This window comes from Anopheles aquasalis, chromosome 2 (assembly GCF_943734665.1).
Source record: "Anopheles aquasalis chromosome 2, idAnoAquaMG_Q_19, whole genome shotgun sequence".
In the NCBI taxonomy this organism is placed as follows: Eukaryota; Metazoa; Arthropoda; class Insecta; order Diptera; family Culicidae; genus Anopheles; species Anopheles aquasalis.
In genome coordinates this window covers 64,435,647-64,463,146 of record NC_064877.1, presented here as the reverse complement: position 1 = coordinate 64,463,146, position 27,500 = coordinate 64,435,647, and the positions used below count along the sequence as shown (strand labels likewise).

Here is a 27,500-nt window from a genome sequence, read left to right as displayed (position 1 = left end):
CGACGACGACGACGTGGACGCGTAATTAGCTCGCTTTTTAGCGAGCGGACGTACGTACGGGGGATCCCCTTTTAAGGTGCCAACATAACGTACCGTACACGTCTAATGGCATACAGCGAACCACCGCGAACGTGCCGATCGCTGATGATCTACGCGCAGATGCAGGTGCAAGTGCAGCTGAATGGTCCAAGAACTTGTTGCATCTCGCACCGTGTTGCTTTCAACCGAAAGGCGGTCGTGGTGTGGGGTGACACTGGAAGGATTCCGCTGCCGGAACCGCAAGCCGCGTTTTGCAAATGACGCAGCAGCAGCCGGAGCAGCAGCAGCAGTAGGAAACCATGTCACAACCCTGCCATTTGACAGCAAAATGATGATTAAATCGAATAATAAACGCGTTAATATGGGAACGTGGACGACGACATGTTCGTCGGCGAACGAAAAGATGCCCGATAACCGTGTGCAACGAGAAGCGAAAGCCACTGCAACACAACGCGGGAATGACGGATGACGCGCGAGAGGCATCATTGTTGAGTGGCCTGCCACAGTACAGTACAGTGATGCATTCTCCCTTTGCCAACCAATCACCTCAATCCAGTTTGCATCGTATGCAGCAGGGCCGCGGATCCGCTTACAACCGCCAGTGGCTGGTACAATAAGAGAAACACACTCGCAGACACACCGAGTTTAGTGCGACTTGCGAGCGGTGCAGCATCTTTTAAAGGTTGCTTTCGATTGTTTGCTCGATCTGCAGCAGCGATCAGTAGTGAGCCTTCTCGGTGCCACGGATCTGGTACGCAAATCAACGATGTGGGGGGACACGAAACGAAGTGTGTACATAAATTCCCGTCAATAGGTTAATCCATCTTGATAACGAGGGGGGGGGGGGGGGGAGCAAAAGAGTAAGACATTCCATTGTGATGTTTGTCCCATAAAACTGCCCCGATGCGATCAAAGGGCGCGATCATTCGAACGGGGTGCTCGCGATGTCGTGTCAGAGCAATGTTTGATTCGCCATTTTAACATTGACTTACAATGGAATTGGATCGAAGAGGATGTCACGGGATTGAAAGTGTATTTGCGCATTTCAAGCGGAATCGAGAGGTCCCCAGGATCAAGGACTCTCTTTTTAACTGACTTTCCATTCTTTGTCCTCTGCCAATCCCGTTGTTGAATGTAGTTTCAACTTCAATTACCCTTGCCGCCGGCCAACACGGAAGCTGTCTCCCTTTGGAGCTGCAACACTCGACCAACAATCCATCCATTATCCAGCGTCACCGTGGACTAATTGCGGTTCCTTGTGTGAAGCAACCGCGAGCAACTGATTGCATCGTCGATGATCCTTGGCTTGGCTTGGGGATCATTTTCGGAATCTTTTCTTAAGCCAACTGGCCACTCGACTTGCCACACTCGGCAGCAGAAGCAAAAAAAAGGAAGAAGAAGAAGTAAGAAAGTGGAACACTTACCGACTGCTTCGGTGGCTGACACCGTAAAGTGCAAGGCCACCAGAAGACGGATGGCCAGCATGGCGGTGGCTGCCGTTCGATGATGGTCGAGGGTCCTCATTCTGATAGCTCCTGCACCTCCTTGCGTTGCTGGCGGATGCGAGTGGCGGTCGCTTTCATTTAAAAATCATTTACGATGCACCAATTGATGCCACCTCCTAGGGTGTATTTGTGTTACTGGGTGACACTTTCGTTGGTTTTCCTTTTGCGCAACCGCAAACGTACCACCAACGGAAGGAATTCGGCAATTCGCGCACGGATACGGTACGGTGGAGCCCGTGAGCACGATTTTCGCAACCACGACGGACGGACGACCGCGATGTGACCTCGTGGTGGACGTGGCTTGCACTTTCCTTGGCCGAGCGCTCGACACCGTGCTCGACTTATTTCGCCCCCCCGCCTTTCACTTTTAACACATTCGGTGGTGACGATGGTCACTGCCACGGCTTGAACTGATCGGAACGGCAGCCGGGGCTTTGCTTTTATCACGCGTCAAGCGGCAAGTTTTAATCGATACGCGGCGAGCCCCGGGATGCTCGTTGGCCACTTTGCACTTAAAACACTACCAACACCACACTCGGCCTGCCGATAACGGTGCTCGTGGTGGTGGTGGTCGTGGTGGCACTTCCGGCTCCGGAGTATAGGTGAACGGCAACGACGAGTACGGCTATACGATCCGTTAAAATCAGCCTTCGGCGTAGAAAGTGGTCGAATGTTTTTGGTTCTTGTTTTTCTACCGCCTCCCTTTGGAATCCTTTTCGTTTATTTTGCACCAGGGAACACACTGAACTGTGGAGAGGGAAAAGGAATGGAAATCACATTGCACGTTAGATGGAAAGGAAATGAGGTGATGAAACATTGCTTTCCCAGCTATGACCTGCTGGTACAGGTCACGATAATGTTCACCGTTTGATCGATTATCGATCAATTCGAAGATCGAATTTTGTTTTCTTACACAACACCTTTATGCTTATCTTCTATGCTTATCCTTGAAAATGTATTAAAAAAACACCCGATAGACTGATATTTAGGATGAATCCATCACAATTGAGCACTATCTAGCACAGCAAACAACAGCAATCTGCGCCAGCTTGTCCTGCAATCGACGTTCACCGAAGCAATTATGTCAAAAGTAATCGCCTTCGCTACGAGTCGCGTGTACTGCGCGTAAACGTGTCGCAAAGAGACACCTGATTGTCCTGATGGACCTAAAGCGGACCTCCTCCACTGCCGAAACGACCGATCGTATAGCGGGTTGCGTAGTAATTGTGCGAGGACCAAACAAGCCGCACTGAGCCGTTCTCGAAGGTGTGTGCGCGGGAATCCACCGTCTAGACAGGCACGGCACGGCACGATTCGCCACCGGACGCCCCAAGATGGACGATGGAATGCAAAGGATCGGGTTAAATATGCCGGGTTAAGGTAAAGCGTTCAACCACCGTCGCCGACGATGACCACCGAGGTCAGCAATCAGCAGTGTGTTTCGAATGTCGAATATTCGTTGGAAGTCTCGGTCCTAGGATCGTCCGTTGACGGTGGTAGTGCCGCTAACTCGCCAGTCGAAGGCGAAGATGATGATCAAGGGTAAGTGATTGGAATTTCGCGCACTACACTGCCATCGACGAGTGTGTCTGTCTGTGTGCCCGTCCGTATGTTCGTGTGTGGAAGGAAGAAGGAAAGGGGCCAAACTAGACGATACACAATTCATATCAAGGCCATCCGCAACATCAGTGACACGTTTCGGAGCGCGAGCGGCCGCGAGGTGGTGGTATGCCGACTAGCCAGGGGCCCCAAGCATATCAGAGACATGATTGCTACAGCAGTAGCCACCGATACCGGTATACCGGTCAGAGCGACGATAGGAAGGGTGAGGGAATCCAAAAAAACACGAAAAATGGAAATCAAGTTCGTCAAGTTCTCTGGCAAGTTGTGAAACTCCCGCAGAAGTTGATCAATCCGGAAGTGGTATAATAAAATGGAGTTCCATTTTCTACGGTTTTTTTTTCAATTAATAAATGCCAAAGTATGATGTTTTGTTTCGTAATTTCAGTCAATTGAAAAAAAAAACTCGGGCACATGGTAGATGAAGGCAACTTTCTAAACACGCAAGGCGCTTTCAAAGACGAGTGATTTTTGATTATTTTTCGCACAAGGTAACTTTATAGATCGTGCCATTAATGCCCAATATAACACGAAAGATATCTTTTCGATCAAATGAAATAAATTGTATGACATGAAACTATGACGCGATCGACACAATATCGAGGATAGGTGAGCGGACAATAGCGCGTGTACCGCCCTAGGGTGTACTCGATGTCACGTACCCGAAATGTGGTAATCTCTGTTTCGACGCGGATCAAGTGTCGTTAGAAAGCATCTTTTGCCAAAAAAAAAATCCCCGAATTTTCAGAGACGCAACAAGGTTGCGGCAGCGTTACGACTGCAGGCCTTTTTCCGTGGCTTTTTTTTTGTAGCTGTGCATGATATGATCAAATTGGTCGCAATAGAAACCACAGTCTTCCTCTCGAACGTTCGCTCATCGCTTTAAGATTCAGTGATTAGCCAGGGCCATCGTCGGTGACAGTGATGATTGTGATGGTAATTGGGTGGGTAGGTGAATGAAACGTTCGTTCCATACGCCATCAAAAACGACCGGGTGAATATAATTACATAAATAAGTGCGAGAAAAAAACAGGAGAAACAAAACATCCGCCAATGATACTTGGCTTCCCAATTTGGGCAACGATGACAGATGTTTGTTGAGGGCATCTTACCGTCCTTTCTGTTAAAGTTCAACAATGACCGCAATGATAAATTTCTCGATAAATCATGCACGGCAATACGCAATCACAATACGTAAAATTGATTGTGATGGATGGATTGTGTCCATGTGTTGGTAGCGTGTAGCGATTGTACGATTACTCCATTAATTTGGGTTCGCGTATAAGGCATTTCTCTTTCTTGTGGCGCACTCACTTTAAACCGCTGAGTGAAAAACATGCGTAACGGCAGCAGTACATTGGATAATTAACTTCATTTTGCTCGAAACAGCGGAAACATCATTGGAGATGTCCCCGCGGTTGAATCAAAATATCAAAAATGATTATATAAATATCATGGAATACGTTTGTTGCTGTAAGCATTTAATTATAGCTTTTGCTTATTGAGGAAAACGGATATCTTCAAGTAAATTGCTGTTTGTACAATTATATGATCTACTGGCTCTTATTAAGGTTCGCTTGTCTGTTTAGATTGTTTCATTTTGGTATAAACAATCAATAGAAGGTCGCTGTCTCGAGCTAAGTAGTTTTATCGTTTCAAGGACAAACTTACACGTCCAAAGTATACTGAATGCTTCAAAGCACTGCATCAAGATCTGCACCCAATAGGCAGAAAAATGAGAAAAGTATGCAAATATTACTTAAATCACGATCCGCGACAGTGTAGGGGCGCCACGCGATTGCAATTTATGATGATAGCCTGTCGTGCAAACCGTGTGTAGGTGAACAACTCTATAGAGACTGTTGCTGATGACATCTTCAGCCGAAGCCGGTTTGGCACGAAGCCACTTGCATGAAGAATGCAATCATCTGCCCTCATAGCGTTCATCTGCATGTGTCTGTGTTTGTGTGCTACTGGCGAAGGATCGTTTGTCGCCACGTTATTGCTGCGCGCCGAGAGCCAACGATTCACTATTTGAAGGTTCGTCGCCTTATGCATAGTCGCCTCAAGTCTTTCGTTCCGCGATACATGAAACCGGACCCGGACCAGAGATTCGAGTGTATCTCCAGTGGCCGCGACAGGGTGGCGTGGAATGACACGGTTGTCGTCTGTCGGAGCGTTCGATTGATTGATTTGATGACTAATAACAATAAAATGCAAAGCTATTGCCACGGTTAACCGAGATGAGGTAGCCCATTGGTGCTTGCACGAACCCGATTGTGAGTGTTTGTCACGAGGCGTGAATGAATTATCGAGGTACATATATTCCCATGATCCAATTTGTTAACTTCCCATTGACGTCATCTATCTTACAGCTAATCATGTTGTATTAAGCTGGGTATTGATACCACCAACTGGTTTCGGCACCCTCGGTGGATTCGATGACGGAAATTCCAAGATATGTTTTTTTTTATCGACAGCTAAACTCCATCCATAAACTTTGGTTATCCCATCAAAACAAAAACCAAAACGCACACCCAATTATATTGGGTGCTCGAGGTCTTAAGGAGAAGTGATCCATCAGGAAACAGCTAAAATAAACAATACGGTAAACGAGCAGTGGCCTTGTAGCGAACCGTATCGCCGTTCGGGCGGCAACAGATCAGAGAGGTCGAAAATGAAAACACAAATAATGTGAACAGCAGCAGCAGCACCTTTGCAGCCAATGGGAATGCTGGCCGAATTTGTTGCAAAAGTTGCAACAATGAACACCAACACGCGGTTCGTAAAACGATAATAAAATTCAAGTTTATGGCCTCGTACTTCCTACTGTTGGCTCGGCGACTCACGGACTTATATTCTGTTGCAGTAATGTAAGAAATGCTGCAAGTATTTTTACTAAACTGTTTGTCGCATTCGAATGGCTAAATCCAAAGAGCAACTACAAATTCTTTGTTAAATTGCCATCGTATATGCTTTGACAAGTCAATGTGTTTAAAATGTGGTCGAAAGAGTAGCGTATAGAAAGTATATGAAGGAGAAAATCCACGCTTATTAAACATTTCAATTATGCCAACGTGGATTGAGGTATCAAAAGAATTCAATTAAACCAGCAAGGGCGTCCCGTTACTGTCTGCAACGACCATCAAATAGGATTGGCACTTGGAAGTGACACTATAATGGATCACTGGATCAATCTCTTTTAGAGTGAAATGTAGCATAAGGTTGCATAGCAAATACTTTGTGTCCTTGCAGCCCATTTGACAACCATATTGAAACATGAAAGAGAACGTTAAATTCGCAGTTCCCGCCAAATACCAAACCAGAGTCCACCCTAGGCCATGTGTGAAAACAAGGTTTCTGACATCAGTGACATCTGTATTTAGGTTGGTTCCGCTGGTGGTGCCTTTTGTGCAGCAAAGTCACATTCCTTTCCCCAAATTTAATGCTCAATTCGTGTACGAAACAAAAATGAAAGAACATTCCCAAACCAAGCGTGACGGCAAACTAATCCTGCCAACTAAACCATTGCCAGTTCGTTAGCTGCACCATGGGGACACCATGGAGTGGCAATCGAATCGATCTCGTGCTGCTGGAAGCAATCCTTGACAAACAGATAAGCAGCGAACAAAGCCGCCAAGTGGCTGCCAGCAGCATCACGTGGCAAGCGTTGCTTGGTAATTTCACAATCTGGCATCACAGCACAGCCAGCTCCCAGCTATCGCGCACACGCGCCACACTATTCGATGGTAAAAAGGTGTCAACCGGTAATGCTATCACGTAGATATTTCGCCCGCCGTTATTGTGTGACCCATTTTATCAGTGGCACTGCATGCGAACGTCCAACACGTTGCCACTAGCCACCAGCCATTACGCGTGGTACGCACCTGAATGCCGAACCTTCAACTGACTCATTTGGTGTGCAATTACATTTTTCTTCAATTTTAGTACAGCACCTTCCGCAGCACAAGTCCAGCAGTGGGGCACTCCCCCCCAGGGGTATCACTCTTAACTCGTGCGTCAGTGTGCGTCTTGAGTTAGGCGAACAACCGCATTCTACCTCCGCACGAGCCCTGGTCTGCGGTCAGCCCAGATACCACTACCCCATTCAGCATACCACTCCTCGAACGCACCGACCGTAAACCGGTGGCCGCATACGCATTATTTTTGCACCTCCATTCTGGCGTCTACATCGACGGCTTTTAGTGCAGTTTTTATTTTATTTTACCATCGTCACCGTCCACAGCACCGTGTGTCTCTGTCGGCCGGAGCCCTCGGACTGGCTGCGCTTCCATTAGGCGCACCACCACCATTTCGCCAAGGACACGCTCCTCCCCCCCCCTCCCCTTGAGTGCACAAAGTGCATACCAACTCTCACATATGTGACCATCGCTGCGATCCTGCTGGCCGCTGCTGGTGCGGTTGAGGTTGAGTGATAAGCGCTGCGCTGGCATTACGCTATTGGTCGCTTAATGGAAGCTCAATCGATAATCTAATTTACATGCATTAACCCCGCTCGCACCACTCAAGGTGACGTCGCGAAGTCGACCACGCCGGACCCTTGCTTCAGAGGAGGCTGACCATCGGCCGCTCGGGTGTAAGCTTTCGAGAAAGACTCTGGGTCACGGAGACAGGTGTGCCGCTAATTGTCTGACAGAGAACGAATTACGATCGAATTGGACGATGGACAAGGCACGGCGGGTATGTCCTGCGCCACTGCGATTCTTCCCTTTGCTTACATCCTGTTTCGCCTCCGCCTTTTGCACCAGTTAGCAGCAGCACCACTCTACTGCTCCGGGCACGATCTGGCGACCTTCCGTGCACAACGAAACCACGCCACCACGCTTGGAACCGGACTACACAAGCGCACAGGAGCGACACATCAAACCGCGGGCATGCAGGCGCTCTTGGTGGCAATTCACTTTCAAAAAGTCCCCATTCGATTCGCGTGTAATCGCCAATGTGTATGTGTGAATGCCGCAGTGTGTGCAGCCGGATGTGTAGGTGCCTTGGTAGAGCCGCACGCATGTGCGATTGTGCGCGATCGTACGTTCGAAGATCGAGCTCCCCTCGCAAAGGTGAGCGCAGAGAGACTTCGCTGCTACAGCCCCAATGCACGAGAGCGAGAGCTCCAAGGAACCGCTCTCTTCTGCAGGTTGGTAGGTTGAAAGGGAAATCCGGAGTGGCGGATGGCCAGGCCACGTTATCGATACGGCAGCATCCCCTCCCGAATCCAGCCAGATACCACTCACAGCTGACTTTCGACGCGCTCTCAACGGTTCCACTTTATGCGTTCAGCTCGTCGCAAACGATACGTCACCACGGTGCCGTTTGTGGTGCGAATCACGAATTGGCGATCGTCTGCTTTCGATGCGGAACAAACACGATCGGAGCGCAGATAGTACCGTTTCGGGAACGGAGGCGCGCGAGTGCGAGCGTAAATGAGGGAAGCGCCGGAGAAAGGAAAGCATGCAATTGGAAATCAAGGTTTGTGAGAGGATTTCGTTAAGTTCCATTACTACCGATTTGATGGGATGAATGTTTTGGGATGAAAATACGGTGTGAAATTCACATTTTTATCCTTCGTTTAGCAATTATTCAATTTCCCTATCCTGCACTAACATTAACAGTGACAAAAAATTACGGAAATCAATAATATTGACTCAAATCCATTAATGGCGTTACGCTCGATGCGCAAAACTCGTCCAATAATGTACTCGAACGAAACTCTCCACGACTGTACGTTCGTCGCTTACTGTTGAAGTCTTTTGTAAATTGCTTCAACCGTCGCCTTTCCAGCTTGAGTGACCAACGTAATTCAAAGTTCTCTCTTTGTTTTTATCACCGCACCGGGAGCTCACGCCCGACCGATCATCGCCGAGTGCCGATCAGGGTACTTTCATTTTCGTTTTCACTCAACCAACAACCTTCCCTTCTTCATCGCGTCACCAATTGCTGTTCCCTCTCTCTCCACAGTCTCCTGGCTGTAGCAGTACACGTACCGTTACGGAAGCACGCTACACCATCTTCCACCCTGGTATGGCATGGCATGGGCACCAGGAAAAGCACATCGGCATCGGCACGCGTACAGCCCGGGACGGGCGAGAGCGAAACCGTTGCGAACTGCCACTGGAGGCCACTGTGCCAGTGGGCCTTGCAGCCGCGCAGTGGTCGGTATGCTCGGTGCAGCAGCTCGTCGCCGAAAGATACAAGCGATGGCCGAAAAGGAAGAGAGAAAAAGAGAGAGAGAGAGAGACACCAAGGCGAAAGATGAGAAAAAGCCAACCCCAACGACAGAACGTCTTTTGCAATTCATCATTGTTTCATCATCATCATCATCGTCTCCACCGATTCGATGGCCATCGGCATAGTGAAGAGCCGCCACGGCACGGCACAGCTTGAGCCGAGTTTTCCCGCGATGGTACGCACGGTACGATGGCAGGGAGATGGCACGGTGGTGTGGCAGTTGGTCACTAGTTGGTGTAGCGGATTGTTTTTCTTGCTTCTAGCCCTTGGCGGCCAGTGGTTGTGCCAAGTAGTAGTAGCAGCAGCAGCAGCAGCAGGAAGGCTGACTGTCGACTACTTCGGTACGGTTTAATGAGGTGCGTGAATGCACTCACACTGCCAGCCAGTGACCAGAAGCCAGACAATCCACTTGGCGAGAAGTGGCCAGAAAGAACCAGCAGCAGCAGCAGCAGCAGCAGCAGCAGCAGCAGCAGAAGCAGCCTCCAGCACGATGATGATGTCTGGCGTTGGACTTTGGCTGGCTGGCGTTCGTTAATTATTGCCCACGTACACAGAGACCCCTACAGTTCATTGCGTTGCCATTATGTAACGCTCGAAGGCACTAGCAATGGCGGTGTCGGTGAGCAGCAGCATCAGCAGCAGCGGCAGCACGACGGATCTTCTTTAACCGCAAGACCGCAACCGTGTCGAGCGCTGCCGCGCGCGCGCGTGGTGATGAGCTTTGATTAACTTCCATTATCGGTACACACGATCAGCATGATCGAGGCTGCCTAATCAAGCTAAAGTGTGCCACAGGGCGGCCGCGCACCGAAACCGATCGATGCTAGTGCCGCGTTTAAGCTCGACAGCCGCAGCATGTTGGGAATGTTTTCACTTTTCCGCCATTTGCATTGTACCGCGTTGCCGGCACACAGTGTACTGGTGGTGGAATTTGGCTGAGCAAAAATCCGCATTTCATCCGCGATTTCCACGTGAATTTCATTGGCCAATGGCGTTCATTTTACGTTCGCAGTCGCGTAGCGCCAAAACCCTTTCGCTCGAGACTGTCGCGACAGTTGGGGCGGCACACGTACGGGGCCCGAGTGCGACGATTGCTGCTGGAGAAACTTTCGAAAGTGTCCACTCGCGAACGGACGATCGATGAACGTTCACGCTTGTTTGTCTTGCACAATTGCGACCAAAGTGTGGTAAGTGGATTTGCGGAAGCTGAAATGCTCCTTTCATGCAACGACGAGAAATTCTACGGGAGGCCTCTAGAGATTTCCACTTCTTCCTCGGGACAATCAGTAGAAGCACTCGCGGAGTGTAAGATCGATTGTAGCTTTGGACGTAGTAGATACCGGAGGCTGAATCAACAAGAAACAACAACAACAAATCCAACCATCCCGGGCCCGGGGGGAGCCCAAATCAAGAAACGAGCAAAAGGAAACGAGCACAAGGCAAATACACTGGCACTCCCCGGCGCAGCGACGATCCCAGCGTCCTCTCCCCTTTGCCACCAACCGACGACACGCGACGCGTCGCGATCGCGATCGCGCAGTAGTCATGGGGACAACCCCAGCCCGGCCCAACAGTACCACCAACAGTTCCAGGGCGATGATCGTCTCGTGGGGCAGACGAGCACGAAGAAAAAGAGGAACCACAAGAAACGGTGAAGAAGTAAACTGAACCGCGCGAGTCCAACGGCAAGTACCAGGCCAAACATCTTAAGCTACAGAGCGAGAGAAGGGGGGCCAGCGATGCTGAGCCCGTACACTAACCACAAAACAGCGGTGACGAACACACGGTGGGGTACACACCGCGAATGGTGGGTTTAGGGGTTTTTGTGGGGACACCTCACTTTCTGCAACACATGCACACCGCGCGCACGACTCACGACTAGCAAACAGCACGACCGAACCGATCGAAGAGTAACCGAAAACTGGCGGCCAAGGTTCGATGTGGTCGATTGTTTAAGCTTCTCCGGTTGCTTAAAGGCCGCCACTGCTTTGTGAGTGGCGTTGCTGCTTTTGCTCTCCACGCGCCGATCTTCATCGAAGTGATCATGCGTGAGCTACTCGCGTACTGCCGTGCGCGCGGTCGGTTTACTTAAAGTCGGTTAGTCGGCTCGCGACGCCTCCGTGGCTGCGGGCTCACGCGCTCACACAGAGACATACAAACCATGCACGACGATCGCGGTACCATGTGGCGCGAGGATCGGTAAGAGAAGGTAGTGGCTAAAGTAGAAGGTAAAAGAAGCCGGTTTGCGAGGGTTGAATCCATCGTTGAACACCAAGACTCCACAAAGCGGGAGAGAGAGAGAGCTTGAGCTGGAGAGTGTGTTGTGCGTGATCATCAGCTCTGAGTTCCGCCGGAAAGCAGTAAGTTGGAGGGTTTGTAGAGAAGTCTGTTCCAGCTGGGCTACACTAAAAAAAGCGTACGATGAAACGCTTGAATCGCTTGGGAAGTTTGCAGTATCGATCAGATCGCGATCATTTTAAACGAAGAGTCCGAAATAGAATAGGTTATCTGGACATGAGCTGATTAAAAAGTAAGAAAGAAGGGAAAGAAGTTTAATTTCTAGGCTTTAAAGAAAATAATGTTTACCATGTTTTGGGAAAAATGGCGTCAAATATAACCAGGGGTGTTCGGGGGTTGGATAAGTGTTCTTAAAAACTTAAAAAAAAATTAGAATAAGTTTACTATTTAAAAAGGAGTCTTCTTTGGTTACTGTAAAGTAATCAAAGGTATCATCAGGATATGTTTCGTAATTTAAAAATGATAATCGAGAGGCAACAAGTTTTCCTGATTAATGATAACATCAATTCACTTTTCATCAAAGAATCTCCAAGAGTGGACCCATATCTCATTACATCCCTCAGCTTGCAGCGTGAGTCACTTCACCAGGTGCCACTGGCCACTGTCATCGGGTGTACTTAGGGTTGTCAGCTAACTGGTCGCCTTCGGTGTTCGCTAATGGTTGCCCCCGTCGAACGCAATTGGCCCCAATCCATCATCGAAGTGCGTCGCCCGGCTGTGGCTACACTTAGGGTACTCTTTAGCCGCTCGTTTACGTATAGATGATATGGCGATCGGCTACCCTGTGAGGGGATTCGGAAGGCACTGATGATGACAGAAAAAGCAGTTGTAGATAGTAGAGGATAAATTATTTTATTCGAGATGATGTTCACTGATCGATAATCATGCGTGGCAGCTTACAGCCGCATCTTTGTTCGTTTTTTGTTTTGTTTTAAGAGTATTTCGTTATGCGACAAAGTCTCGAATCCTTGGCGATCAGTTCTTTCCAACTTTCTTCGCCGGTTAAATCGAAAACTTGTTGGCGCAACTAGCTCCCTATATATATGTTTACATTTCCTACTGCTTAAAATAAACGTTACTAAATAAACCTGAAATGTGATGGCAACTTGACTGAAATGGATCTTCCACAAGCTCACACTTGATATTAGCATCAAAAAGCACGGCATTCGGAGGCATTCATGAAGAAATACAAATTACAATCCTAAAATGTTTCGAATCTGAAACATTTACAAGTTCAACGGACAGTGTGAGATTCCACAGAGAAAATTATTTGCACTATTAGAAAGAAAAACAAATAGATTCTCACATGAATCTACTGTTTGTCATCGATGCAGATCAAATGCATAACCAATTTCGATTTCAATTTCAGACTCAATCTTACACGAGAACATAGCTAATTGGTAATTGCTTTCGAGAAGAAATTGAGATTCCTAATCTACTCTTGGCAGCTATTATATTCGTAAAACAATAGCCATACAGGAGCATAAATAGGGGAGGTTCTACCGGTTGCAACTACGTCAGTCACTGCCGTTACCCTTAAACTATACGAGAGTCTTAAGAATAGTCTAGCATTAAACTTATACACCTACATGACCTTGTTTCAAGTGTATGCTTCTTGGCGGATAAGTATGGGCATCCAGCCATTACAGAGAATGCATTCACTCTACTTGTTACGCTAAGATTAGTGACCGACTTGCTCTTTTTATTTTTGTTTTGGTTCTTAGCGCTATGCTGCTTTGACAGCACTTGCGAGAGTTTAGGTCTTTGGTTGATTCGCTTTGGTTTCGCCCTGCACCGTATTATTCGTCGCGGGCTTTGGAGTTGTCTTTGCCAGATCATCCATTCGCACTATATCAGCGAGGCTGAGCTTCTTTGGTAGAGGTTGCGCGTGGCCAACGATACCGTACGGGCGCAGATGGTAAATCAAATAGTCCAGCACGTACATTTGGTTCGGTGCAACGTAGTGAAATGAGATAGCATTATCGGAGCAGCAATCGAGACCCTATAAGAGAAGAGAACCATTTTTTTCAAAATTAAATTTCGTTGTGTTTCGTAGGGATCGAGTACTATCCGCTCTTACCTCATCCGGTTTGTAATACGCGTATTGCACGTACCAGAAATCATTGCCTACATGGTTCGGTATGAGATGATGCTCTGGGACAAACGGGAAAAATCGTCCTCGCCCAACGGAATCTCGAGAATCGCCTGCTAATACCTTCACCAGCTCCAGACATTTGCCGATCTCGACATCTTCCGATCCGTCAGCATCTTGCCTACACTTGGGATTCGGTATCGCATCCTCTACGAAGCGTTTGACTGCTTCTTTGCTCAACACATAACCGGCACCACCAGACATGTACCCCTGCTTAACGAACGGCTTGAAACGGCACCCGAAGTAAATCGGATGGCTTGGTGAGTAAGCGTAGAGCATGTAACGCAGATTCTCTACGACTACGTAACTGTGGGAAGAACAATAACCACATTAAACTCGAGCACATACTGTCACCGCGTGAATCGTCGGGTACTTACGTATCATCATCAGCTTTCAAAAACCAATCCGCTTCGTCCAGGTGGTTTTTATAGATGTATTTGAAAGCTTCTTTCGTTTTGGCCCACAAATTGTTCCTTCCTTCGCCGACTGGTAGAGCAATTGAATCGATCAATGGATCTTGTTTAGAACTCATGAACACTAGCTTATTACACCGATTGCCCCACGTGCGCTTAACGTGTAAAGCTTTTTGTTTGTGATTTGACGGATTGGTCATGATCCAACACAGGACGCGTACTTCACGTTGCAGCTGCTGTGATATTGAGGAGTTTTCGTGTGCATGAACCTCTTCATGCGAACCGTGCCTTCCCACGTCCTGTTCTGGACCGGAGGCATCACGTAGCTCGTTACCGGTATGCGGATCGCTAGCTACAGACGGTGTGTCTCGATGGTTGTAGTATTCCGGCATCCATGGATTCACCCGTACTGTTGAAGATGTGATGAACGTAGCAAATATAAAGCCAATCACCGTCCCGAAGAGGAGTGTGATGAATGTTCGAGGATGATTTCCATTGCGAAGACCTGAAAAATACAAATAAGTTTTTTGTATTAAAATGATAATTTCTAGTATTTTTTTTTAAATATAAGCTGGTTTCTAAACGAAAGGCCACGTCTGCCTGCTGAGGGATGGCATAGTGTACACAAGACATGTCATTACAGTCGGATTGTTTAACTTCAACCTAGATATTTCTGAACACGGAAGTCAACAGAGAGTGAGAGTGTCTTTTTGGCGCACAACTTTTGTCGTCTTTTTGGCTCGAAAGGAACGCCCCGAAACAGGAAAAAACAAACAGTCGCAAAACATCTATGAACAGCTGAGTACGCAACATATGTTTTGTCCACATGCGCCTCAGAAATCTCAACAGAACCAACGTAGGATGGTTGCAAAATTATTTGTACTTCTTTGGAGGAGAGTGTAGAAAACGTGCTTTCTGTTGTTCTACTTTTAGTTACTTGTATGTCAGAGAATACTATTAATTCAAACTATTATAAAATGATTCAGGGATTCAGGAGAAGGTTTTTTTTTGAGAATTTTAATCACTCCAGAATAGATCCATTTTTGCTTACCAAGATCGGTTATCTTCATAATGATGAGTATTGCTTCCGCTAGTGGGAAGAGATCACAGAGTCGATTCGAGTCGGCGCAATCGCTCAGCCCAGAGCGTTTGATCTGATGTTTCCGTTGTTTAATGCGATGTTTTTGGGTAAATTAGTAAGCCATTCAAACCAACTAACGTAGCTACGATGACACAGAATATTCTGCAGATTTGCTGTGCGATGGAGCACCCTTCGATTGGATCGTTAAAATATCGTAGTGAAGCCTCCACACGAACAATTACTCCATTATCACAATAAAATTATTTCTTTTGAAAGTCACACATACACTCACGCGGTCTTATCGCTTTAAACCACCGGGCAACCTTCAACAGTAGATTTGATATAACAAGTATTCGGATGCGCATTCACTCATTCAGCACAACGGCACACGTTTCGGCACATGATCATTTCGAAGCAATCTACACTATGTCCTGTTTAGTTCTCCGTTCCTAGAGACCCTGAATGAGATTCTAAATATCACTGCCACCGTAGAAATTCTACATTATCTGCCGCAACCGTCGCATACGATGAGCGCACCGATCACAACAGTGACCACCGACTTGTATCTTGCGTGCCGGTCACTTGACGATCCATCGTATCAGTTGCGGGCTAATGGATGCGACCACTATTTCCGGTCACAGCTGGACAGTTTGTCTGCAATTGAAAGGTATAAAGAGAGAAAAAAACAACTGTAGATTAAATATCGTTTTACCGGCCATCCATTGCCACCATCTGTAGGTTGCATTTGTCGAAATGTACACGTACACGAAAAAAGGAAATAAATAAATGGACATTTCCAACCCAAGAGCACACTGTCGCTTGTTAGAATGCAAATTAATAGATTCTGGATTTTCGTTACCCATGCATAGAGTGTCATACATAGTAATTTATGCTACGCGCCTATTGTTAGCCGCTTAGAACAGAGCGGACCGTCTGCCGGAAGTTTCAGTACGCTTCTTCTATGATACAAATAACATGGAAGCACGGAACAAACATGCTCGCTATGTAGGGCACAGTTTTCACTGCCCCCTTTGCAAACAATTTGGGTTGAGGGAACTATGAAAAGGCAATGGGTAGACCACAATCACCATATGGCAAATAGATCGTGTGGCTGTAGCTGCATTCCTTTTTTGGCTATTTGCACTAAGCTGTCTGGCATGCATTTACCATATGTTGGAATCATGTGTGAGAACGTTTCTTATCAAGTGTAACGCCCACTTCAACAACATTCTCCACATGACCCTTGCCCGGCTTGAGTGATCACTGATCTTTGCTGGAGATTTGGACTTTACTTTTCGATGGAGACAAGCTGGTGTTACCGTAATTTATAACGAACGTTCCGGTTCCTTCGAGCATCATCAATTTGGATCAATAAAACTAATTGAGTGGCACCGGAGAAAAGCCAGCGATTCGGCGGCGGACGCAAATGGGACACAATTTGTAAAAGTACAGGACGCTACATACCGGAAAAATCGCCCGTTCACGTCGAGATGCGGCAGACGCTGCGGGAGTATTCCATGAATGATATTTTTTCACCAAACACCGGACAACACACACCGGATGCGATAAGCGCTGGACGACAGGAAGCCGAACGATAAGCGATGCGGCTGGTCTACGAGCGTCTCATTTTGTGCAGCGTGAGTTCGTCTGGCTCAGCTGATACCTTGCAGGGGTGCAGGCAGATTCGGTCGTCCAACATGCCCGGAAAATCCCCGCTAGAACGAAAACGCACAGAGAAGCACTTTTCCTCGTCCACTCGGCGTTACAAAAAAACTCAACCAAAACAACGAACGACGAAGAAGGCGAAGAAGAACAGAAGAAGATTGAAAACGTCAAAACGGCGTTTACAACCGGCGGGGGGTTGAAAATGTGCCCACAGTGCCTGCCGAAAAAAAGGCCCTCGGTTAACATAAACAAACCATTCGGAGGGAGGTTTTCCATTAACTTACCGGTGTTTTATGAAAAAGGGCCATTTTATGGTTTTCTATAAACGGTTGATTGGATAAAATATCATAAATTGTAGGGAGCAAAACAACGCCGCCGCCACAGCTGTCATCGCCGCGCTCTTCCCCGCACGAAAACCCAAACCGCGTAACCCGACCAAAGTGCTCTCCGTGCCGTGTAAATTTTCGCACAAACCCCGTTCGTTTTAGTATCTGTTTCTTGTTTTTGTCGTACCTCTACACATTCCGATTGTGATAACGAGAAAGGGTGGACCAAATTAGTTAAAAGGGTGGACTAGCATCAAAGATTCGGTGCCCGTGTTCCGGGGGATTGATTTTTCCTACAACTTTTTTTCGTGGTGTACGTGAGACACGCCGCTTTGGTGAGAGCGTTTTGGCGGAGTTGCCTCGCGCGGAAAGAGCATCATTTTTGCGTCCTCCGCTGCCGCCGTGAAGGATTGACCACCGTTGTTTCCACGGCAACCAGCGCTGGGATGTCGTCTTTGCGCGAGTATCGGAAGCCAGCCCAGGGGGAAAATGGAAACGGCACTGCAGGTAGGTCGATCGTTTCATTAAAACAATGAACATTTCCCGAGCGAGGAGGAGGGGATCGAGGAATAGTAACGAGGATCGTTTTAATAAGACTTCCGCATTCGTGATCTCGACAGATGGAAAACTATCGCTCATCCCGGGCCGGAAGCGGATCCAGATGATGGGCGACAGTGACAGCGAAGGTGATCATGGTTCCGGGAGCCCGAAAAAATCCGTCCCCAGCAGCCCTGTGATTAAGAACGGTTCCTGCACACCACCGGCGAAAGTGTTGTCGGTGAGCGAGAAAGCGCTCCGATTACGTGAGGTGTCCATAAAGTATAGCACCGTGGAGATCCTGGAGGTGCAGACGGCCCTGGTGGCGAATGATTGGGATGTGGAAAAAGCGATCCAGCAGTTGAAGGCGGCTGGCATCAAACCACAAATCCCAGTAAGCACTTCGTTGGGCCACACGATGAAACGCCCAACCATGGAATCCAAGCAACCGGCATCCAAAAAGCGGAAAGTACAGCAATCAAACGGCGATGAAAGTGACGACGACTCGGATCGTCCTACGGAGCAGGTCTTCGACAGTGACGAGGATAGCGATGGTGCCTACGCATCCGCCAAGCTTACTCCTGAGCGTAGCGGCGTGCTAGCGTTTCTAAACACCGGCACGCAGCAGGAACTGACCAACGTGAAGTCGTTGTCGACAAAAAAGATTGATTCGCTGGTGGAACTGCGGCCGTTTAAGGATTGGACCGATTTGATTAATAAGCTGCGCTCGCACCGACAATTGCAAACGGACATACTTAACAATACGCAGGAGTACCTGAAGCGCCGCAACAGTCTGACCACGATCATGGGCAAGTGTAACAAGATCGTGAAGCGGCTAGAGGACGCGATCGCTTCGGGTGGAAGCGTCGTAGAACAGCCGGCCAACATTGCCGAAGGACTGAAGCTGGCCGAGTATCAGCTAGTGGGACTGAACTGGCTCACCATCATGCACCGGCATGACATGAACGGCATTCTGGCGGACGAAATGGGCCTTGGTAAAACGATTCAAATTATTTCCTTTCTTGCCTGGCTGAAGGAGAACGGTGAGCAGACCCGGCCATGCTTGGTCGTGGTGCCCTCGTCAACAATGGACAACTGGGAGCAGGAGTTGATCCGATGGTGCCCGGCGTTGAGCATTTTCAAGTACTATGGATCTCAGGCTGAGCGACGGATGATACGAGTAGATTGGGCAAAGAACGGTGTCGAGGAGGTGGACGTGGTGCTGACCACCTATCACATGATGGGTGCCTCAGCGGAAGAGAAGAAAATGTGGCGCGTTACCGAGTTCGATTATGTGATCTTCGACGAAGCGCACATGCTGAAGAACGTACAATCACAGCGATACCAGAACCTGATGCGCATCAATGCCAAGCATCGCATCCTGCTGACCGGAACGCCGCTGCAGAACAATCTGCTAGAGCTTATGTCACTGTTGTGCTTTGTGATGCCCAAGTTGTTCGGTAGCAAGGTGGAGGACATTAAAGCCTTATTCCAGGGCAAAGCGGTAAGAATGCTACATCAACGATCAACTGCTGAGAACCTTCGCATCAATACATTCTTCTTATTGTCCTCAGAAATCGTCCAAAGGTGAGGGAGACGATGAACCATCAGCATTCGAAAAGACGCAAATCGAGCAAGCAAAATTGATCATGAAGCCGTTCATTTTACGAAGGCTTAAACGCGATGTGCTTAGTTTCTTGCCACCGAAAACGGATATGTTGGTAAGCTCACCCGAATTATGATATTTTAGGGAAGACGTGTTGTAATTTACACTATGCATTGTTTCCAGTTGAAGCTTCCCATGATAGACTCGCAAAAGGAAAAGTACCTTGAAACTGTTAATGAATATCAAAAGGCCACGGGCGTTATCCGGGAGAACACAGAAGTCAGTGGAATGGCAATCATGATGGACCTGAGAAAGCTCGCCAACCATCCATTGCTGCTGAGGTAACAGAATGTCGTGCTGGCATCTAGCAGAATCTAACAATGCCCGGCTTCCGTTCCTTTGGCTTTAGATACTATTATACCGACGATGATGTACGTGGTATGGCAAAGAAACTTGCCAAAGATCCGGACTACAAGGGCAATAATGTGGATAACATTTTCCAAGACATCGCATACCTGTCCGACTTTCAGCTCTATGAAATGAGGGACAAGTACACCGTACGTTAAGCGGCAATCGAGACGCGAGATGTGATTATCAATCAACATTGCTACCATTTTACCTTCCAGAGTCTTTACGATTTGCGTCTGCCGGAAAAGCTGATCACATCGTCCGGCAAGTTCCGCAAGTTGGACGAGCTGCTGCCACAGTTGAAGGCAGACGGACATCGGGTGTTGATATTCAGCCAATTTACTATGATGCTTGACATCATGGAACGCTACCTGAAGATACGCAAGCACGGTTATCTGCGACTGGACGGCTCGACGGCTGTGACAGATCGCCAGGAGCTGATTGATCAGTACACCTCCGATCCGAATCTGTTCGTTTTCTTGCTGTCGACCAAGGCGGGCGGATTGGGTATCAATCTGACGGCGGCCGATACGGTAATCATTCACGACATTGACTTTAACCCGTATAACGATAAGCAGGCCGAGGATCGTGCGCATCGGATGGGTCAGAAGAAACCGGTCACGATCTACAAGTTCATCTCGGAAGGTTCTATCGAAGAGGGCATGATGGAAATTGCGCAACAAAAGTTACAATTGGAAAAGGACGTAACGGAGAAAGATGGTACGTCATGACCTTTTCGTCATCCATTCGATCCTACATCATAAGCATTTTCTTCATTTCAGGTGATAGTCGAATAAACGATCATAAATGTATGGTCGGATTGCTAACGATGGCACTAGGAATGGATCAAAACAAGGCGGAAATAATACTCAAGAATGAATCGCCCTTGAAGACACCAAAGGACGAAGAGTTCTAATAAGTATTTCCATGGCATGTCGCAGCTACAGCACGTTGGAGTTACCGCTATCTACTGACAAGGGAGCAAAGAAACCAATCATTCAACCCTGTCCTTCCTTACAACGAACTGACGCATGTCGAAGAAAACGAATATCGTCGCACGTACCCAGTGCTGAGGGCGATCTTTTTTATTTACCTTGTTTAGTTTTGCTACGGATAATTTTCCTTTTTTAATTTATACCACCCCACGATTGTATGTAAAAAACTATGCAGAATCAATATATGATCGTAGAGTTTGTTAGTAACTGTTTATCTATGCTGCACTGATGTACTACGGTGATTGTTTATTTCTTGAGCATTACGATTCGATAGCAAAATCGGCATTTGGCCTACGGTAAATATATCTTTTTGGTGGTAGCTTCAATGTTGAATATTGTTTGCCTTTAAAACGATCGCATGACGCACAGCAGCATTCAATAGCATCGCTTCAGCTGCAAACTGTTTTATCGATTGAAATTGAGGTCACGTTACCTCAAACAATGCGCATACTAGGCCAATCCCAAAGCCCAATATGATTGGCGAAAATGGAGGCACACTCTTCAAGGTTTGATTGTTTTATGACATTGGGATCCGGATGGTCCTATCTCGGATGCAATACTCCCAAGCAAATAGATTTCTGAATGATGGCGTAACATCAGGGGGTTTTTTGGATTTCGATTAACTATTGGCATTATTCTGTTTGCGCAAATTCCTGTCGTCATTGCTCTTGGATACCAGTTTTAATGATTATTCAAAAAGTGCGAACTGGAACACGTGTGTTAGAGCTGCCCATAAGACGAAAAAGAAACAATAAAGAGCAACTGTCCGGAAGCAGTGATTAAGATTCGGATGAAAAATTCATGATTTACATATTTCATTTTCGCTTTTCTTAGTTTGAAATTGAAATTCTGTCGTTCTCTCGTCGTCGGACGTCGGAAGCATCCTCACGTCATTTACAGAAACTCACATAAAAACAGGCCCGGAGGTCTACCGCATTACAAATGGCATCACCGCAGATCCTCCCTCCTTGACTTGAGCTGAACAGATGGGTCTCACGCGATTTAGTCAACAGAGAATCCACACAAACAGACTCGGTGAAGAGACAAAAAAAAAAACGGCCACCGGAAATGGAAATACATTTTGATGAAGCTGAAGCTTCACCTCACCGTGGAAGGGCTAAAACGAAAAACCGAAAAGCAACCATAATTGCTGGCCCGGTGATCGTACGCTGAGCAGAGCGACTTCGACTACTCGGAGCATCAAAATTTGTCTTGTGGACCCACTTCCGGGCGGACTCGATTTGAGATGCTGGATCAATCGCGATAAATTTCTCACTCGCTTCAAAAACAACTTTAAAATCAATCGGTGCCTTCGGTGTGGAGTTTCCGAAATTTTCCGTAAATTTCTCACTCGCTTCAAAAACAAGTTTAAAATCAATCGGTGCCTTCGGTGTGAGATTTCCGAACCCGATAGAAGCCCGTGCAGCCTTCCCTGAACCACGCAAAACCACCCAGCCGATCGGTTCATCGGTCAACGACCGGTAACACTAGTGCTAATACCCTCTCCCGAGATCTATCTGGACCTTGCTTTGGCAGCGATTCGAACCTAGAACGATTTGACCAGTTTCTGGCGGGCTTCTTACTTTTAGCGGACGAACCATTTTAATTGGGTGGTTCAGTGGCAAACGGAAAACAACGGCTTCGGGCGAACACATGACCTTGCCAAGCGAGATTTCCCCCAGAACGCGAGGTAGCGAACCTGTGAAGAACCCGGCGGAATAATTGGGCAGCTCTGGTAACCAACCAAACATGAAATGAAGACACATCGGGATTTTGGGAACGTGACTCGTCTTCTCGCCGCTAGAATTATGATTATTGGCGAATCCGCTTCCTCTGCTCCGGTTCTTCTCACACCGAAAGAACCGTCGCCCGGAGGGGGGAGAGAAGCTCGATCACCTGACCAGCACACAGTGCACACAAAACGGCGGCGCTGTTGGCAGAAAGGTGGCCCGATGCTTGACCACACCGTATTCCCTCTCTCTGCAGCATGCTGTTCCGCGATGCCGTCGACAGAAGCGACGGCGAACCAGCACGCTGGCTGTTTGTGGTGCCTGTGCGCAGACGGAGGGAGAGCCCGCAGCTCGATGCTATAAAGCGGCGGTCCCACATGTACGCCAGGTTTAGTCCATCACCGGTGGTCGAAGCATAAGGAACTGGACCCAACTCAACGCAACGTGACGCTTGCGACGGGTTTAGATCCCCCTCCCCCCCCCACTCCGCTTTCTGGTTCCCTCCTCGTCAGGTGAGAAACTGTTCGCGAGCTCGATTAGCGCGCACATGCGTGCGATCGTTCGTACGTGCGTGAGTGCGGACATTAGACAATTGGCGCCCGGGGAAACTGGTTTGGTTTAATGTCGCCGTATTTTTCTTCTCTCTCTCTCTTTCTCTCTCTATTCCTTATTTGCTCCAATCTCTGACGCTGAAGCTGAGGCTGTGCGAAGACGAAGTGTGTGCGAACGTGCGTGCTTGTGTGACACGATCTGACCGCCAAAAGGGTGCAGTGCTGCTACAGTTGTGGTTGGGTTCGCGTTCAAACCGAGGCTGTGCCAAGCCATCCTAGCCGTAAAGACAAAGGTAAGGTACGTTTGGAATTGCGGCGTAGTAGATTAGTGACGTCGATTAGTGTTCCGGCACCGTCATCGAAGGTTGCAGCACCTGCATCATCCACTTCCAACTTGATCCTAATCATCACCCTTTTTTGTCGCCACATGATGGCGATCATGTATTTCTTTTCCCTTTTGATGACGATCGACGACCCACTCAAAACACACGAAACTGATCCTAGCGTCTATCGCGACCCAGCGATTCGGGGTTCGAGTTCGTGATAAACGGCATATTTTCGCTCAAGTTGGGTCCCATGATGGGGCTGCTGCACCTCGTCGGTTGTGCTGGCGATCAACCTGCCGTAAAGTGGCCGAACGTGGAGATCGAGAGTGGCCACCAGTGGGCCAGGGGTAATCGAGATGCAGCAGCTTCTTGCGTAACCGCACACACTCCGCACACATTTGGATTCGGAGAAATGATGAAATATGTGTGTATACGTATCATCTCGTGGGGATGGTCAGGTCAGGGATGCGATCGGACGCGCCTGTGTGCCCCTCCTTTTGTGGGCCACACCCGAAAGTGTCCATCAGCACCGACGGGAGGGGAGGTAATCAATAACCTTCGTAACCAACGGCGTAGGCCGTGCTTGAGGTTTGAAAGAAGCACTGAACGGAGGGAGCGGTCCGGATCCGGACCTTTACTCGATACCATCCATCCGCGCAGTCACCGGTGAAAGTGAGTGGCCAAGGACACACGTTGTCACATTACGCTGATAATTGATGGCGAGATGGGATGGGATGGGAGTGTGCGAGTTAGGTGCACAACGGCGTGATAACCCGATTTTGGTTATTCGTGCGGCACGGTCATCCATGTTTCGATTACTCCAAGATGGCGGAACTGATTTTGTGTGTTTTTCTGATTTGGAATTTCCATTGTGCAATTTTCAATTTCGGCAATCCATGATCGAGTTAGGTTCGATGATTACGAACATCCTGTTGCTCGATCATCATCTCGATCGATCCTTGATCTGCATCGAATACGAATCGATCGTTGTTTAACAAAAAATCAATTCAATTTCCTTCCAAAAATCGTTGCTTCAGACGAGTTTGGAGTTTGTCTCTCTTCCCTCCCGGGGGGGTAATTAACCCGTTCGCCCCGATTCCAACGGGCCAGAGACCGATCCCATAACACAGCTTCGCGATGTTTTTCAGGCGTTTCTCGCACGATCTTCTCCTGCTTCTGCTGCTGCTTCGCACATCGCTAAATCCCGTGGTCGTCCCGCTGAGAATAATGGTTGAAATTGGTTTTTGGTGGTGGTTCGCTGACCATAAAACTGTGGCCATAAATTTGTGTTTAACGAACGGCCGTTCCCGGCGGGTTTCGTCGACATGTTGGAGTTGCGGATCTCGAGCAGCAACTGGATCGCCGGGACTAACTCCACCGGCCAGAGCCACGCAAGTGGCAGCAGGCCGCGTCTGTTGTTTTCGTGTTCTTCGATGTTTCCGGTGTCCGGTGGCCATAGAACGGACCTGAAAACCACCCGAAAAAAAGAAGAAAACAGAAGGAGGCAAAAAAAAAAAAACAAAAGAAGAGCAAAAGCTGAAGAGCGAATAACATCATCGTCGTCTCGAATCTGCATTCCTAATTAGACCTCCGGAGAGCGGGGTGGAAGGCCGCCCGTGCTATGCCCGATGCCCGTGAAGATCTTCGAGGCTCATTAATTAGAGCCCCCGGTTCGGTGTTGGTTGGTTGGTTGGTTGGGCTTGCTCTCAGCTTGCTTCTAATGCCATGGCTCCGGATGCGGTGGTGCACGATAAGATTGGCACTCTTTTGCCTCGAGCCAACCGTAACTGCGCCACACGGCGCGGTAGTACCTTCCAGAAGTCTGCACGGGGCCGGGAATTTGAATCCACGCGTACTACGCGCCTAATGATGTCCATTTGTGAACGAATCCCCAAGGCCAGCAGCAACTCTGGACCGGGTGGAGGGGTTAAGGCATTTCACCATCGTCCCCCCCGGGGGGTGGTTTCCGTTTTCGAGATGAAGGAGCACGTGTCCTCGGAGAGTAGGTTGACTAATTATGGCCGAGTGACCTTGTGCTCGGTAAATTGGGCGCGAGCGCGTTATCAAAACTAAAATGGTCTTCGGAGGAGCCCTAGCGGTATGGCATCATCCGCCTGGTCGGTCGGTCACGAACTCGGCTCGCGTAACGCGCCTGCACTTGACGGTTGACAGAGCACGCAGATCAGCAGAAGGTCGCTGGGCGGGTGGTGCCCTTTGCGGGGCCACCGTAGCGCCCTCAGCACGCTGGTGTGAACGAACGGATCGTGATGTCGAGTTATTGTTGATGATGATTACGGTAGAGGCCAAACATTCCACGATCTCTGAGGCACCGGCACACACAACAGAGCGACGGCATCCAAAACAAACCTCGTGCGCGACCTCGTTCAAACGACCTGCTGTTGCTGGTCTGCAATTGCAACGCGCGCACAGAGCACAAGAAGAAGGAGGCCAAACGCCTAGCATAACTTACCACACCCTGCCAATCGCCCTGCAAGATGATGGCGATGGCGAATGCAATTGGCCTTTCAGTTTCAGGCCGGCGGGCGTGGTGCGGTGGCGACGGGAGCCGTGCACCGTTTTTTTTCCCCATTCATCAAATCTCAACAAACACACGGACCACCGCTTGTGCCGCGCCTCCCAGACCGCGACCGATTTTCGGGTGGCCGAGGCGCTGGAGCACATACGTCACGTTCTGGGCCTTTAACTCCCATACCCCGAGCGACCGAGTAACAAATTGATGGACGCAACGCAACGCGCAATGTAATTAGCGTAAGGTGGTGCGACGGACGGTGGTCTGGGGATGGGTCTGGGGCTCTGCAGTAAATGGCAGCATCATCAATCGGGCACCCATCAGAAAGGACGGACCCGGTACCGACCGTTCACTGTTTTTTTTTTCACGTATCGGTAACGGTTTCTTTTGGCGCAGGTTGGTCACTGGTTCGATTACGACGCGTGATGGTTTTTAGGCGTGGGGGTAAACCTGCCAGAAAATGGCTCAAATTGGTCAGCATACACACTCCCCGGTAGTGGTGGTGGTGGTTACTTACGGCAAGCAGAAAGGAAGATGTTTATGTTCCGCCATGGTGGACCTGGACCTGGTCCCGTAATGGGCCTTCACTCCATGGATCGTAAGTAGGTTCGCATGCATAATCGAATGCTGAATCGTCAGCACGATGTGTCACCAGCGCAACCATTGGCACAGGTGACACGGAACTCAGCGTCACCGGACCACAACAGCTGACAACCTGTTTGATGCCGGTAAACCCCTAACCGGATGGAGGGAGATGAGCAGGGTAATAGGCCAAGGCCATTTCGTTTGATCGTTTGCGTAGGAGAGGTTTCGCGTGGTTTCGCCGACGCTGATCGATCGCGGATCGAGGTTGCTAACGGTGGCCCCCGGGGGTGAGGATCGACTTGGATGACGAACATAAACGTAGACCTGCCGCCATATGTTGAGAAAGGTTAGCGTTGCAGCATCTTTCAAGGATGGCAAAAGGGGTCCGTCGGCGGGGGAAGATTGTTACAAAAATCCAGCTGCCAGATGTTGGAGATCGCGATTGCTTTAACTTGTGCAATTGTCGTAATCGTAATCGTGAATCATTGCTAGCACGGCTAAAAGCTTCCGTTCTAGCTTAATGCGTAATCAATTAAATAGACAATTAAACGTTTTCCTTCCATTTCGTTTCCCTTTCTTCTGCTTTCAGCGATGCAGCTTTGTCTAGTCATCGTGGCTGCCGTGGCGTTTGCCACGTGCTACGCCCATCCCGTCCCTAAGGAGGCCGTGTTCGCGGTCTATCCCGTCAACAGTGCGTTGGCACAACACTCTACCGATCAGCCGTTCGATACGAAACCGGAACAGAATGCGGAAACGATTGTGGCGGTAGCTGCATCGAAGGATGCTGCAATTGAAAAGGATACTGCTGCTGCTCCTGTCGCTGCTGCTGCTGCAGCCGAGAAGCCCCTCGACAGTAAAGCCGATGAGCAGGTTAAGGTACTGCCCCT

At 48.6% G+C, this 27,500-nt stretch overlaps 4 protein-coding genes across 9 annotated transcripts in view; 2 read left to right on the top strand and 2 right to left on the bottom strand.

The window, feature by feature from the left end:
- Positions 1–11,305, bottom strand: part of LOC126573091 (dual oxidase) — a 34,061-nt gene extending 22,756 nt beyond the window's left edge. Inside the window, exons 1-2 of the mRNA XM_050232942.1 lie at positions 11,171–11,305; positions 1,464–2,291 (exon numbers count right to left, since the gene is read on the bottom strand). Of these exons, the coding sequence (XP_050088899.1) occupies positions 1,464–1,563 (100 nt within the window). The 5' untranslated portion in view covers positions 1,564–2,291; positions 11,171–11,305. The remainder of the gene's footprint in view (positions 1–1,463; positions 2,292–11,170) is intronic.
- Positions 11,306–13,098: 1,793 nt separating this feature from the next.
- LOC126570881 (glycoprotein-N-acetylgalactosamine 3-beta-galactosyltransferase 1-like) lies at positions 13,099–17,102 on the bottom strand. 3 transcript variants are annotated; one of them, XM_050228955.1, is made up of 5 exons: positions 16,819–17,102; positions 15,325–16,008; positions 14,238–14,778; positions 13,789–14,167; positions 13,099–13,710 (listed from the first exon to the last, which is right to left on the bottom strand). In XM_050228955.1, exons 2-5 carry the CDS (start codon positions 15,341–15,343, stop codon positions 13,465–13,467), a joined length of 1,185 nt encoding a protein of 394 aa, XP_050084912.1. In that variant the 5' UTR covers positions 15,344–16,008; positions 16,819–17,102; the 3' UTR covers positions 13,099–13,464. The 3 variants fall into 3 exon arrangements, with proteins under 3 accessions (XP_050084912.1, XP_050084913.1, XP_050084915.1); XM_050228956.1 differs by having other exon boundaries at positions 15,325–15,812; positions 17,018–17,102; XM_050228958.1 differs by having other exon boundaries at positions 13,503–13,710; positions 13,823–14,167.
- Positions 17,103–17,431: 329 nt separating this feature from the next.
- On the top strand, positions 17,432–21,098 carry LOC126570943 (SWI/SNF-related matrix-associated actin-dependent regulator of chromatin subfamily A containing DEAD/H box 1 homolog). Its single transcript, XM_050229094.1, has 7 exons — positions 17,432–17,852; positions 17,966–19,386; positions 19,457–19,603; positions 19,672–19,829; positions 19,898–20,045; positions 20,115–20,616; positions 20,679–21,098. Exons 1-7 carry the CDS (start codon positions 17,792–17,794, stop codon positions 20,810–20,812), a joined length of 2,571 nt encoding a protein of 856 aa, XP_050085051.1. The 5' UTR covers positions 17,432–17,791; the 3' UTR covers positions 20,813–21,098.
- A 1,917-nt stretch (positions 21,099–23,015) lies between these two features.
- The window catches only part of LOC126571085 (protein bangles and beads-like), a 6,423-nt gene continuing 1,938 nt past the window's right edge, over positions 23,016–27,500 (top strand). Inside the window, exons 1-3 of one of the 4 annotated variants that reach the window (XM_050229332.1) lie at positions 23,016–23,133; positions 23,317–23,465; positions 27,203–27,500. The exon at positions 27,203–27,500 is cut by the window's right edge and continues 1,562 nt beyond it. In XM_050229332.1, coding sequence (XP_050085289.1) covers positions 27,205–27,500 — 296 coding nt within the window. In that variant the 5' untranslated portion in view covers positions 23,016–23,133; positions 23,317–23,465; positions 27,203–27,204. Of the gene's footprint in view, positions 23,134–23,205; positions 23,471–27,202 lie in introns of those variants that run through there. The other 3 variants (XM_050229334.1, XM_050229333.1, XM_050229331.1) reach the window with 3 other exon arrangements.